The 13505-nt window shown below is 45.0% G+C and overlaps 1 protein-coding gene across 2 annotated transcripts in view; it reads right to left on the bottom strand.

The window, feature by feature from the left end:
• nup160 (nucleoporin 160) overlaps positions 1-13505 on the bottom strand; it is a 127836-nt gene that overhangs the window by 82518 nt on the left and 31813 nt on the right. For both annotated transcript variants that reach the window (XM_063062298.1, XM_063062299.1), the window contains 3 exons: positions 12218-12315; positions 2504-2588; positions 666-734 (listed from right to left, as the gene is read on the bottom strand). In XM_063062298.1, coding sequence (XP_062918368.1) covers positions 666-734; positions 2504-2588; positions 12218-12315 — 252 coding nt within the window. The remainder of the gene's footprint in view (positions 1-665; positions 735-2503; positions 2589-12217; positions 12316-13505) is intronic.

The raw sequence follows: 13505 nt of genomic DNA on the forward strand, positions 1-13505 counted from the left end.
GTGGCACCTTATCACTTCTACCAATGATTTTAGTTTCATAAGTCACTTTGAAGAACAATGTCCATTACATTGCCAAACTTATCAAGTAGGTGATACAGATGCTAGAAACCTGCACAGTGGCAGAAACCTTCCTGATGATGTGAACAACTGGGACTCAGAAGGTTTTCGATGAGTACGTATGGAGAACTGCTCCGAGCCTGGGATTAGTTGTAAAGGATGCCTGTGCTCTTCGTTCCATTGCTAGGGTCCGTGCAGAGCCACTGGCTGGGATTACAGTGCAGCACTACACTGGGAACTCATTTCTCCAACCCTAGGCTGGTCACACTGGCAAGTTTAAATATTTGTATTTTGGTATTTAAAATATTTCTTCTTCTATTAACAGGTTTTCAATTTTTTAAAAAAATTACTGAAGGAATTTTGATATAGTGTAACCTCCCCCACATTATTTTGTTACATAGATTTCGTAAAAGTTCACTTTTACTCTGTAATTCAAATGGTTGACAATGATTTGTGATTTCCACAAAGCTAACTTTCCATAATCAGAACTGCCATAACACAGGACATATCAACTCAGTCACCTTCTGAACACCGAGTGGGAAGTCCTGCCAGAATGGCAGTGAATAAATAAACTTATTTTACACGAATGGCACAAATTCAACAATTACCTGCAGAGCTTTTAGCAGAGCCTGAGGTGTAAAACGACCTGCAGTAAAGAGGTATTCCAGATAGGTTTCCTGTGGAGCAACCAGGACACATATTATTTAACAACCATGCAGTCATTTTTGAAGTCTCTTCACAAATCATATGGACATGGATACATGACTGAAGCTCTGGGTCTCTGCTTTGAGTTCAGAAGGATGAGGTGGGCTTTACTGAAACCCACCAGATACTGAAAGGCATGGACATAGTGGTCATGGAGAAGATGCTTCGATTGAGTGTCTAGGATACAAGGGCACAGCCTCAGAATGAAAGGATGTCCCTTTAAAACTGAGGGGAATGTCTTCACACAGAGATGGTAAATCTTTGGAATATATTGCAGTGGAGGACGAGTCATTGGATATACTTAAGGCAGAAATTTATAAGTTCTTGATTGGTAAAGGGGTTGAAGGTTAAAGGGAAAATGGGGTTAAAAATTAGTAATGATTGAATAGCAGAGCAGATTTGATGGGCTTAATAGCCTAATTCAGCTCCTGTATCATATGGTCCAAGTCCATAGGTTCCAACACATCCCTGATTTGCTCCAAAGATTCATCCTTCAGGATGAGACCTGCCTGTAGTCACAGTGTTCCAGTAGTACTCAACACTGGCAATGAGAGAAAAATCACAATCAGATACGGTAGCTGATGATTGCATGGTAATCAGTTCTATTCTCAACTTGTCAGATAATGATACAGCCCACACCTGAGGCAGCAAGAACTGAACAATGCTTTGAGTTGAATTGGTCGGTAGCAAGGAACGTACAGATTGAACGCCGACTGGATCATAACTCTCTTAAAGCAACAGGAATCTAATTACTTCCCGTTAACATACATGGCCAAATACCATACCTTCCACATCTCAGAAAAGTAATTGCTGACCAGAATTATAAGTGGACCAACTAAGTAAACACCTACTTTAATCAAGTAAGGGACTGAATATTTTGTGCTAAGTACCATTCTACCACTTGACGCAGCTTTCCCACTGTCTACAGGCACATCAGGAGTGACGGAATAAGCTCCACACACCCAGGTAAGTACAGCTTCAACATTCAACCAGGAAGTTGCAGTAGCAGATAGAATTTGATCCAGACAAGTAACAAGACACTTTGGGAAGTCAAATTCTGATGTAACGTACACAGTAAATGACAGGGACCCTCTCTGTACAGAGATACCTTGGTCTTCAAGTCTAAAGCTTCCTGAAGACGGTGACACAGGTGAATGGAATAATGAAAAGGGCATTTGATATACTTGCCTTCGTAAGCCATTGAGTACCATCTGGAATGTCATATTACAACTGTGCAAAACATTGGTTACACCACACTGTTTGAGTATTGTGAGCATTTCTAGTTCCCACACTGCAGGAATGGTGTGACAAAAATACGGAGATTCACTAAGATGCTGCTTGCAATGGAGGGCTTTACTTGTAAGGAAAGATTGGATAGGCTGGATTTATGCTCAATGGAATGTCAGAGGTTGAAGGGTGACTGGTGTTCAAAAGGAGGGAGGGAAGTTGTTCTTTTTACACACACATAGAGGGTAGTGGGTGCATGAAACAAACTGCTAGAGGTGCTGTACTTTTTCTCTGACTCGAACACCTTACACCTCAAGCGTCCCCAATCGACTGCCTGCTACCACGTCTCAAACATTATCTCAATATCACTGCACATTAGCTGCAGTGTACACCATGTGTAAAACGCCAACTTAAGCCAAACAGGGCATATGACACCAAGTACACTTTAACATGTCTGAAAGAGATGATAGTGCAGCAAGCTAAAAGAAACTACTGACAAGTAATAGCTGCTCACCTTGGGGTCCTGATCCTCTGGCACATGCAATTCTTCATCAGCAACAGGCTGTATGAAGACCTGGTTCCACTGGCCAGCGTGGTTACTGCAACAAAAGACCATTATTGATGGCAAGTCATAAGAATAGAAGTTTTGCCAGTTCCCTCACCAATTCCTCTGAAAACACCAACATATTCAGTCACATGTCCAGGCATACAAGCCTGGGCAATCAATAGCCACTGTCTGCATCCCAAGCACACTCTTACATTGGAGGATTATAGAAACATAGAAAATAGGTGGAGTAGGCCATTCAGCCCTTCGAGCCTGCATCACCATTCAGTATAATCGTGGCTGATCATCCAACTCAGAACCCTGTACCTGCCTTCTCTCCATACCCCCGATCCCTTTAGCCACAAGGGCCACATCTAACTCCCTTTTAAATACAGCCAATGAACTGGCCTCAACTGTTTCCTGTGGCAGAGAATTCCACAGATTCACCACTCTCTGTGTGAAGAAGGCTTCCCTCATCTCGGTCCTAAAAGGCTTCCCCTTTATCCTTAAACTGTGACTCCTCATTCTGGACTTCCCCAACATCGGAACAATCTTCCTGCATCTAGCCTGTCCAATCCCTTTAGGATTTTATACATTTCAATAAGATCCCCCCTCAATCTTCTAAATTCCAGCAAGTATAAACCTAGTCGATCCAGTCTTTCGTCATATGAAAGTCCTGCCATCCCAGGAATCAATCTGGAGAACCTTCTTTGTACTCCCTTTATGGCAAGAATGTCTTTCCTCAGATTAGGGGACCAAAACTGCACACAATACTCCAGGTGTGGTCTCACCAAGGCCTTGTACAACTGCAGTAGAACCTCCCTGCTCCTGTACTCAAATCCTCTTGCTATGAATGCCAGCATACCATTCGCCTTTTTCACCGCCTGCTGTACCTGCATGCCCACTTTCAATGACTGGTGTATAATGACACCCAGGTCTCGTTGCACCTCCCCTTTTCCTAATCGGCCACCATTCAGATAATAATCTGTTTTCCTTTTCTTGCTACCAAAGTGAATAACCTCACATTTATCCACATTAAATTGTATCTGCCATGAATTTGCCCACTCACCTAACCTATCCAAGTCACCCTGCATCCTCCTTACAGCTAACACTGCCGCCCAGCTGCGTGTCATCTGCAAACTTGGAGATGCTGCATTTAATTGCCTCGTCTAAGTCATTTATATTGTAAACAACTGGGGTCCCAGCACTGAGCCTTGCGGTACCCCACTAGTCACTGCCTGCCATTCTGAAAAGGTCCCGTTTATTCCCACTCTTTGCTTCCTGTCTGCCAACCAATTCTCTATCCACATCAATACCATACCCCCAATTCCGTGTGCTTTAAGTTTGCACACTAATCTCCTGTGTGGGACCTTGTCAAAAGCCTTTTGAAAATCCAAATGTACAACATCCATTGGTTCTCCCCTATCCACTCTACTAGCTACATCCTCAAAAAATTCTATGAGATTCGTCAAACATGATTTTCCTTTCACAAATCCATCCTGACTTTGTCCGATGATTTCACCGCTTTCCAAATGTGCTATTGTCACATCTTTTTGACTAGCATTTTCCCCACCACCGATGTCAGGCTAACCGGTCTATAATTCCCCACTTTCTCTCTCGCTCCTTTTTTAAAAAGCAGGGTTACATTAGCCACCTTCCAATCCTCAGGAACTAATCCAGAATCTAAAGAGTTTTGAAAAATTATCACTAATGTATCCACTATTTCTTGGGCTACCTCCTTAATCACCCTGGGATGCAGACCATCTGGCCCTGGGGATTTATCTGCCTTTAATTCCTTCAATTTACCTAACACCACTTCACTACTAACATGTATTCCCCTCAGTTCCTCCATTTCACTGGACCCTCGGTCCCCTACTATTTCCGGAAGATTATTTATGTCCTCCTTAGTGAAGACAGAACCAAAGTAGTTATTCAATTGGTCTGCCATGTCCTTGTTCCCCATGATCAATTCACTTGTTTCTGATTATGGTATGCAGTATTTAATTAATAAGAACTACAGAGCAAGTCATACTCTCCTTTCATCTGCAGTCCGCTCTGTCCAGGAGGAAGATTGAGGGACAGAGGACACAGACCATTTCTTCAGTTCTCAGACAAAGCATGAGGAAAGCATGAGCACGAAGAAGGAGTCTGAGAGTCTGAGTGGGAGTGCCGAAAAAGAGATTTTTGAAATTTTCGTTATTTTTTTTTCTCCAACGGCTTTCTGAGAGGCGGGACTGCGCAGGCGTGTGACGTCGGGCAGTGCAGCGCGGCAGATTTAAAAGGGCAGACATCCTGCTTCGGATTTGATTCGAAGAAGGAGTCTGAGAGTCTGAGTGGGAGTGCCGAAAAAGAGATTTTTGAAATTTTCGTTATTTTTTTTTCTCCAACGGCTTTCTGAGAGGCGGGACTGCGCAGGCGTGTGACGTCGGGCAGTGCAGCGCGGCAGATTTAAAAGGGCAGACATCCTGCTTCGGATTTGATTCGAAGAAGGAGTCTGAGAGTCTGAGTGGGAGTGCCGAAAAAGAGATTTTTGAAATTTTCGTTATTTTTTTTTTCTCCAACGGCTTTCTGAGAGGCGGGACTGCGCAGGCGTGTGACGTCGGGCAGTGCAGCGCGGCAGATTTAAAAGGGCAGACATCCTGCTTCGGATTTGATTCGAAGAAGGAGTCTGAGAGTCTGAGTGGGAGTGCCGAAAAAGAGATTTTTGAAATTTTCGTTATTTTTTTTTTCTCCAACGGCTTTCTGAGAGGCGGGACTGCGCAGGCGTGTGACGTCGGGCAGTGCAGCGCGGCAGATTTAAAAGGGCAGACATCCTGCTTCGGATTTGATTCGAAGAAGGAGTCTGAGAGTCTGAGTGGGAGTGCCGAAAAAGAGATTTTTGAAATTTTCGTTATTTTTTTTTTCTCCAACGGCTTTCTGAGAGGCGGGACTGCGCAGGCGTGTGACGTCGGGCAGTGCAGCGCGGCAGATTTAAAAGGGCAGACATCCTGCTTCGGATTTGATTCGAAGAAGGAGTCTGAGAGTCTGAGTGGGAGTGCCGAAAAAGAGATTTTTGAAATTTTCGTTATTTTTTTTTCTCCAACAGCTTTCTGAGAGGCGGGACTGCGCAGGCGTGTGACGTCGGGCAGTGCAGCGCGGCAGATTTAAAAGGGCAGACATCCTGCTTCGGATTTGATTCGAAGAAGGAGTCTGAGAGTCTGAGTGGGAGTGCCGAAAAAGAGATTTTTGAAATTTTCGTTATTTTTTTTTCTCCAACGGCTTTCTGAGAGGCGGGACTGCGCAGGCGTGTGACGTCGGGCAGTGCAGCGCGGCAGATTTAAAAGGAACAGAGCCTCATAGAGCGGGCAGCGTAGTTTGCGGGCGGCGGAGTGAGCCGGGAGCAGAGTGAAGACTTAAGGGCTTCGGCTCACCGGGCTTAGGCGGAAGCGGGCGAGGCGAGGAAGGTTTGACATTCATTTTCTGTTGCTATTTGAGGAGAGGGGCATTATGACTGTGAGGGCAGTTTGCTGTTCTCGGTGTCGGATGTGGGAGGCCCTGGAGTCTCCAAGCCTCCCGGACGTCTACATCTGCGCCAAGTGCATCGAGATGCAGCTCCTAAGGGACCGCGTTACGGAACTGGAGCTGCAGCTCGATGACCTTCGTCTGGTCAGGGAGAGTGAGGAGGTGATAGAGAGGAGTGGAAGGCAGGTGGTCACGCCGGGGCCACGGGAGGCAGACAAGTGGGTCACGGTTAGGAGGGGGAAGGGGAAAAGGAAGGTGATGGGGAGTACCCCGGCGGCTGTGCCCCTTAACAACAGGTACTCCTGTTTGAGTACTGTTGGGGGGGACAGCTTACCCGGGGGAAGCGACAGTGGCCCTGCCTCCGGCACAGAGTCTGGCCCTGTAGCTCAGAAGGGTAGGGCAAGGAAGAGGAGGGCAGTTGTGATAGGGGACTCGATAGTAAGGGGGTCAGATAGGCGATTCTGTGGACGCAGTCCAGAGACTCGGATGGTAGTTTGCCTCCCTGGTGCCAGGGTCCGGGATATTTCTGATCGTGTCCAAGATATCCTGAAGTGGGAGGGTGAAGAGCCAGAGGTCCTGGTACATATAGGTACCAATGACATAGGTAGGAAAAGGGATGAGGTCCTGAAAGAAGAATATAGGGAGCTAGGAAGGGAGTTGAGAAAAAGGACCGCAAAGGTAGTAATCTCGGGATTACTGCCTGTGCCACGCGACAGTGAGAGTAGGAATGCGATGAGGTGGAGGATAAATGCGTGGCTGAGGGATTGGAGCAGGGGGCAGGGATTCAAGTTTTTGGATCATTGGGACCTCTTTTGGCGCAGGTGTGACCTGTACAAAAAGGACGGGTTACACTTAAATCCTCGGGGGACCAATATCCTGGCAGGGAGATTAGCGGGGGCTACTGAGGTGACTTTAAACTAGAATGGTTGGGGGGTGGGAATCAAATTAAAGCGGCTAGGTGTGAGGAGGTTAGTTCACAACAGAGGGATGGGAACCAGTGCAGAGAGACAGAGGGGTGTAAAGTGAGCGTAGAAGCAAAAAGTACAAAGGGGAAAAGTAAAAGTGGCAGGCCGACAAATCCAGGGCAAGCATTAAAAAGGGCTAAGAGAGTTGTAAAAGAGTGCCTGAAGGCTTTATGTGTCAATGCAAGGAGCATTCGTAATAAGGTGGATGAATTGAAAGTGCAGATTGTTATTAATGATTATGATATAGTTGGGATCACAGAGACATGGCTCCAGGGTGACCAGGGATGGGAGCTCAACGTTCAGGGATATTCAATATTCAGGAGGGATAGACACGAAGGAAGGGGAGGTGGGGTGGCGTTGCTGGTTAAAAAAGAGATTAACGCAATAGAAAGGAAGGACATAAGCCGGGAAGATGTGGAATCGACATGGGTAGAGCTGCGTAACACTAAGGGGCAGAAGACGCTGGTGGGAGTTGTGTACAGGCCACCTAACAGTAGTAGTGAGGTCGGAGATGGTATTAAACAGGAAATTAGAAATGTGTGCAATAAAGGAACAGCAGTTATAATGGGTGACTTCAATCTACATGTAGACTGGGTGAACCAAATTGGTAAAGGTGCTGAGGAAGAGGATTTCTTGGAATGTATGCGGGATGGTTTTTTGAACCAACATGTCGAGGAACCGACTAGAGAGCAGGCTATTCTGGACTGGGTTTTGAGCAATGAGGAAGGGTTAATTAGCGATCTTGTCGTGAGAGGCCCCTTGGGTAAGAGTGACCATAATATGGTGGAATTCTTCATTAACATGGAGAGTGACGTAGTTAATTCAGAAACAAAGGTTCTGAACTTAAAGAGGGGTAACTTTGAAGGTATGAGACATGAATTAGCTAAGATAGACTGGCAAATGACACTTCAAGGATTGACGGTGGATATGCAATGGCAGGCATTTAAAGGTTGCATGGATGAACTACAATAATTGTTCATCCCAGTTTGGCAAAAGAATAAATCAAGGAAGGTAGTGCACCCGTGGCTGACAAGAGAAATTAGGGATAGTATCAATTCCAAAGAAGTAGCATACAAATTAGCCAGAGAAAGTGGCTCACCTGAGGACTGGGAGAAATTCAGAGTTCAGCAGAGGAGGACAAAGGGCTTAATTAGGAAGGGGAAAAAAGATTATGAGAGAAAACTGGCAGAGAACATAAAAACGGACTGTAAAAGCTTTTATAGATATGTAAAAAGGAAAAGACTGATAAAGACAAATGTAGGTCCCCTGCAAACAGAAACAGGTGAATTGATTATGGGGAGCAAGGACATGGCAGACCAATTGAATAATTACTTTGGTTCTGTCTTCACTAAGGAGGACATAAATAATCTTCCAGAAATAGTAAGGGACAGAGGGTCCAGTGAGATGGAGGAACTGAGCGAAATACATGTTAGTAGGGAAGTGGTGTTAGGTAAATTGAAGGGATTGAAGGCAGATAAATCCCCAGGGCCAGATGGTCTGCATCCCAGAGTGCTTAAGGAAGTGGCCCAAGAAATAGTGGATGCATTAGTGATAATTTTTCAAAACTCGTTAGATTCTGGACTAGTTCCTGAGGATTGGAGGGTGGCTAATGTAACCCCACTTTTTAAAAAAGGAGGGAGAGAGAAACCGGGGAATTATAGGCCGGTTAGCCTAACGTCGGTGGTGGGGAAACTGCTGGAGTCAGTTATCAAGGATGTGATAACAGCACATTTGGAAAGCGGTGAAATGATCGGACAAAGTCAGCATGGATTTGTGAAAGGAAAATCATGTCTGACGAATCTCATAGAATTTTTTGAGGATGTAACTAGTAGAGTGGATAGGGGAGAACCAGTGGATGTGGTATATTTGGATTTTCAAAAGGCTTTTGACAAGGTCCCACATAGGAGATTAGTGTGCAAACTTAAAGCACACGGTATTGGGGGTAAGGTATTGGTGTGGGTGGAGAATTGGTTAGCAGACAGGAAGCAAAGAGTGGGAATAAACGGGACCTTTTCAGAATGGCAGGCGGTGACTAGTGGGGTACCGCAAGGCTCAGTGCTGGGACCCCAGTTGTTTACAATATATATTAATGACTTGGATGAGGGAATTAAATGCAGCATCTCCAAGTTTGCGGATGACACGAAGCTGGGTGGCAGTGTTAGCAGTGAGGAGGATGCTAAGAGGATGCAGGGTGACTTGGATAGGTTGGGTGAGTGGGCAAACTCATGGCAGATGCAATTTAATGTGGATAAATGTGAAGTTATCCACTTTGGTGGCAAAAATAGGAAAACAGATTATTATCTGAATGGTGGCCGATTAGGAAAAGGGGAGGTGCAACGAGACCTGGGTGTCATTATACACCAGTCATTGAAAGTGGGCATGCAGGTACAGCAGGCGGTGAAAAAGGCGAACGGTATGCTGGCATTTATAGCGAGAGGATTCGAGTACAGGAGCAGGGAGGTACTACTGCAGTTGTACAAGGCCTTGGTGAGACCACACCTGGAGTATTGTGTGCAGTTTTGGTCCCCTAATCTGAGGAAAGACATCTTTGCCATAGAGGGAGTACAAAGAAGGTTCACCAGATTGATTCCTGGGATGGCAGGTCTTTCATATGAAGAAAGACTGGATGAACTGGGCTTGTACTCGTTGGAATTTAGAAGATTGAGGGGGGATCTGATTGAAACGTATAAGATCCTAAAGGGATTGGACAGGCTAGATGCAGGAAGATTGTTCCCGATGTTGGGGAGGTCTAGAACGAGGGGTCACAGTTTGAGGATAGAGGGGAAGCCTTTTAGGACCGAGGTTAGGAAAAACTTCTTCACACAGAGTGGTGAATCTGTGGAATTCTCTGCCACAGCAAACTGTTGAGGCCAGTTCATTAGCTATGTTTAAAAGGAAGTTAGATATGGCCCTTGTGGCTACAGGGGTCAGGGGGTATGGAGGGAAGGCTGGGTTCTGAGTTGGATGATCAGCCATGATCATAATAAATGGCGGTGCAGGCTCGAAGGGCCGAATGGCCTACTCCTGCACCTATTTTCTATGTTTCTATGAAACAAACTGAACATGTCACCTGACAATCATCAGCTAATTTGGTACATACTAGGATCTGGGTCTTTCCTAATATTCCTACACAATCTGATCCACTGAATTAAATCAAGGGTGGAAGGAGGAAGTGGAGATTTCATCAGTCCAATGTTGAAATTCAAAATTATACTGCCAAAAACTAAATTGATATCTTGAATTGAAGACAAACTGTTATTGAAACCACATACCCATCCAACACTTTCTTCAGTTAGACAGCACAGTGGAGCTGTGAACCAAGTTCAGTCCTGACCTCAGGCGCTATGTACAGTGTTTCCATATTCCTGCAGTGACTGCATAAATTTCCCCTGATGTCCCAGTTTCTCCCACATCACAAAGACATGCAAAGCAGTGGATTAACAGGCCACTGTAAAATGCCCCTGGAACATAGGTCAATGGTAGAACCGGGGACATTGACTGAAGTGTGAGATGGGTGGGATTAGTTGTAAAATGCCCCTGGAATACAGGTCAATGGTAGAACCGGGGACATTGATGTAAGTGTGAGATGGGTGGGATTAGTTGTAAAATGCCCCTGGAATACAGGTCAATGGTAGAACCGGGGACATTGATGTAAGTGTGAGATGGGTGGGATTAGTTGTAAAATGCCCCTGGAATACAGGTCAATGGTACAACCGGGGACATTGACTGAAGTGTGAGATGGGTGGGATTAGTTGTAAAATGCCCCTGGAATACAGGTCAATGGTAGAACCGGGGACATTGATGCAAGTGTGAGATGGGTGGGATTAGTTGTAAAATGCCCCTGGAATACAGGTCAATGGTAGAACCGGGGACATTGACTGAAGTGTGAGATGGGTGGGATTAGTTGTAAAATGGGTGGGATTAGTTGTAAAATGATTCCTTGACGACTGCAGATTAGAAAAGACTACTTTTCATGTTTAAAGCGCTACAAATGGTTAATTATTTAATATAATTTAGAATAAAGCTATTAGAATTATTAAATCACACAAGGCCAGTGAAGTGGTGAAGCTAAATAGTATAGGTAACGTAACCTTACATTTGAATGTTACTTTAAGTTGTGATACGAGAATAACAGGCCAATGGTATAAACTGGAAGAACAAAAATCACAGAAAGGACAGGAGATGAAAACACAAACGAACAGGAAACAACTGGCTGCTGAGAGGAATCAATTATAGTGTAACACACCAAGGAATCACAGACCCCATCTTCCCATTCATCTCTTGCCCAAGTCAAAGAGCCATTGCAAAATTCCAGGCAGAAGGATACAACCATTGGCCAATGATGCACAAAACTACAAAGTCCTTAATTAAAATCCCACATCATTATGTGCCTTGTCATATGACGTAGGTGATCACCATATTTTGACAATGACTGTTCTTGGCAAATTTTTCTACAGAAGTGGTTTGCCATTGCTGCTTTCTGGGCAGTGTCTTTACAAGATGGATGACCTCAGCCATTACCAATACCCTTCTGAGATTGTCTGCCTGCCGTGAGTGGTCGCATAACCAGGACTTGTGATCTGCACCAGCTGCTCATACAACTATCCACCACCTATTCCCATGGTTTCATGTGACCCTGTTGGGTGGGCTACACAAGACACAGGAGCAGAATGAGACCCCTCAGCCCATTGAGTCTGCTCCACCATTCCATCATGGCTGATCCCGAATCCCATCCAACCTCATACATCTGCCTTCTCACCAAATCCTTGATGCCCTGACCGATCAGGAAACGATTAACTGCCGCCTGAAATATACCACCTACTTGGCCTCCACCGCAGTCTGCGGCAGAGCACTCCACAGATTCACTACTCTCTAGCTAAAAAGACGTCCTCCTTACCTCTGTTCTAAAAGGTCGCCCTCAATTTGGAGGCTGTGCCTTCTAGACCTGGATACCCCATCATAGGAAATCCCCTTGAAATACATCTTGCTCAAGGATTAACTGTAGCCTAGTGGAGGGAAGGGCCTCCTTTGGTAGAGACACATCTCCACCCCACCACTGAAAAAATCCTACAGGACTATTATTAATGGGCATAATTTACAGATTAATGTCAACAGTAACAATGGAAAGTTTCCCAAATGCTACTTTTGATGTTAATTTTATTCTAGAAATTGGTTAAAAATTCTTGTTGCTGACTTGCCAGCTTCACTGAGAACTTACTGCTCAAAGTTAATATATCTAACATTGGTCTGGTTCTCCTCATCCTGCCACAAGGCCCAGATATCAGTGGGAGTGAAGGCAAAGTCCACCAGCGTTTCCTATGGAGAGAACAGAGTATAGGTGTAAACCAGCCAGAATCACATTCCACCAACCTTAGCCAGTGCTATTCTTTTACCTAGTTTTGGTCCGCTGCAAAGAAAATTGTAGGTGGAAGTTCTTAAATTACTATCCCCATGAAAGGCAGTTGTCATGTTTCATGATGGAAAGAGTAGTCAAGGAGGAAATAACGAAGTCCAACAACGTAATATTCAATTCAAATACAGCCAACATACTACACTAAACAGATACACAACAGCTCAAATCACAGCTGCACTTACAAGCTCATGTCAGATTTAAAGTGGGCAGAGCAAACTACCCAGGCGGAGAACTGGAGTGTGAGGATGGTCTCAGTATCCTTCTCATAATGCACAAATACCAGAAGCTTTTCAGATGAGGCCATATGGTTGGAGCTTAGTAATAAAAAGGAGTGAACGAGAAGAACACACATCAAAGTTGCTGGTGAACGCAGCAGGCCAGGCAGCATCTTCAGGAAGAGGTACAGTCGACGTTTCAGGCCGAGACCCTTCATCAGGACTAACTGAAGGAACAGCTAGTAAGAGATTTGAAAGTGGGAGAGGGAGGGGGAGATCCAAAATGATAGAAGACAGGAGGGGGAGGAATGGAGCCAAGAGCTGGACAGGTGATTGGCAAAAGGGATATGAGAGGATCATGGGACAGGAGGCAACATGCTCCCATAAGTGTGAAGGGCAAGGATGGCAAGTCCAGGGAAACTTGGATATTGTGGTTAGATTAAGAGAAAAAAAGGAAGCATTTGGAAGATATAATACAAAGAATACAGGGAAGGCCCTCCAGAAGCATAGAGAGTGTGGGAATAGTATATATAAAACAAGAGCAAAGAAGGGTCACAAAATTAAGGAAAATCCAAACGCATTTTACAAATACAATAAGGTAAGCAGGGAAAGTGGGGGGAGGGGTGGGCAGGTTGCCCATTGGGATCCAGAGGCAGTCTGTGCTTGGAGCCACAAAACATGGTCAAGGTCTCAAATGAACACACCTCATCTACATTCACCAAGAGAGATAGCAAGAATACCTTTTTCGTAAGGCAGAGATGTCCGAGACTGATGAGCAGAGATTACAAGTGAGGGGCTATTGGTTTAGGGAATCTGAGGAAGAACTTCTTTCATCCTGTGGGTGGTTGGAATCTGGTAAACACTGCCTGATGGGGTAC

Source organism: Mobula hypostoma, chromosome 11 (assembly GCF_963921235.1).
Source record: "Mobula hypostoma chromosome 11, sMobHyp1.1, whole genome shotgun sequence".
Classification (NCBI taxonomy): domain Eukaryota; kingdom Metazoa; phylum Chordata; class Chondrichthyes; order Myliobatiformes; family Myliobatidae; genus Mobula; species Mobula hypostoma.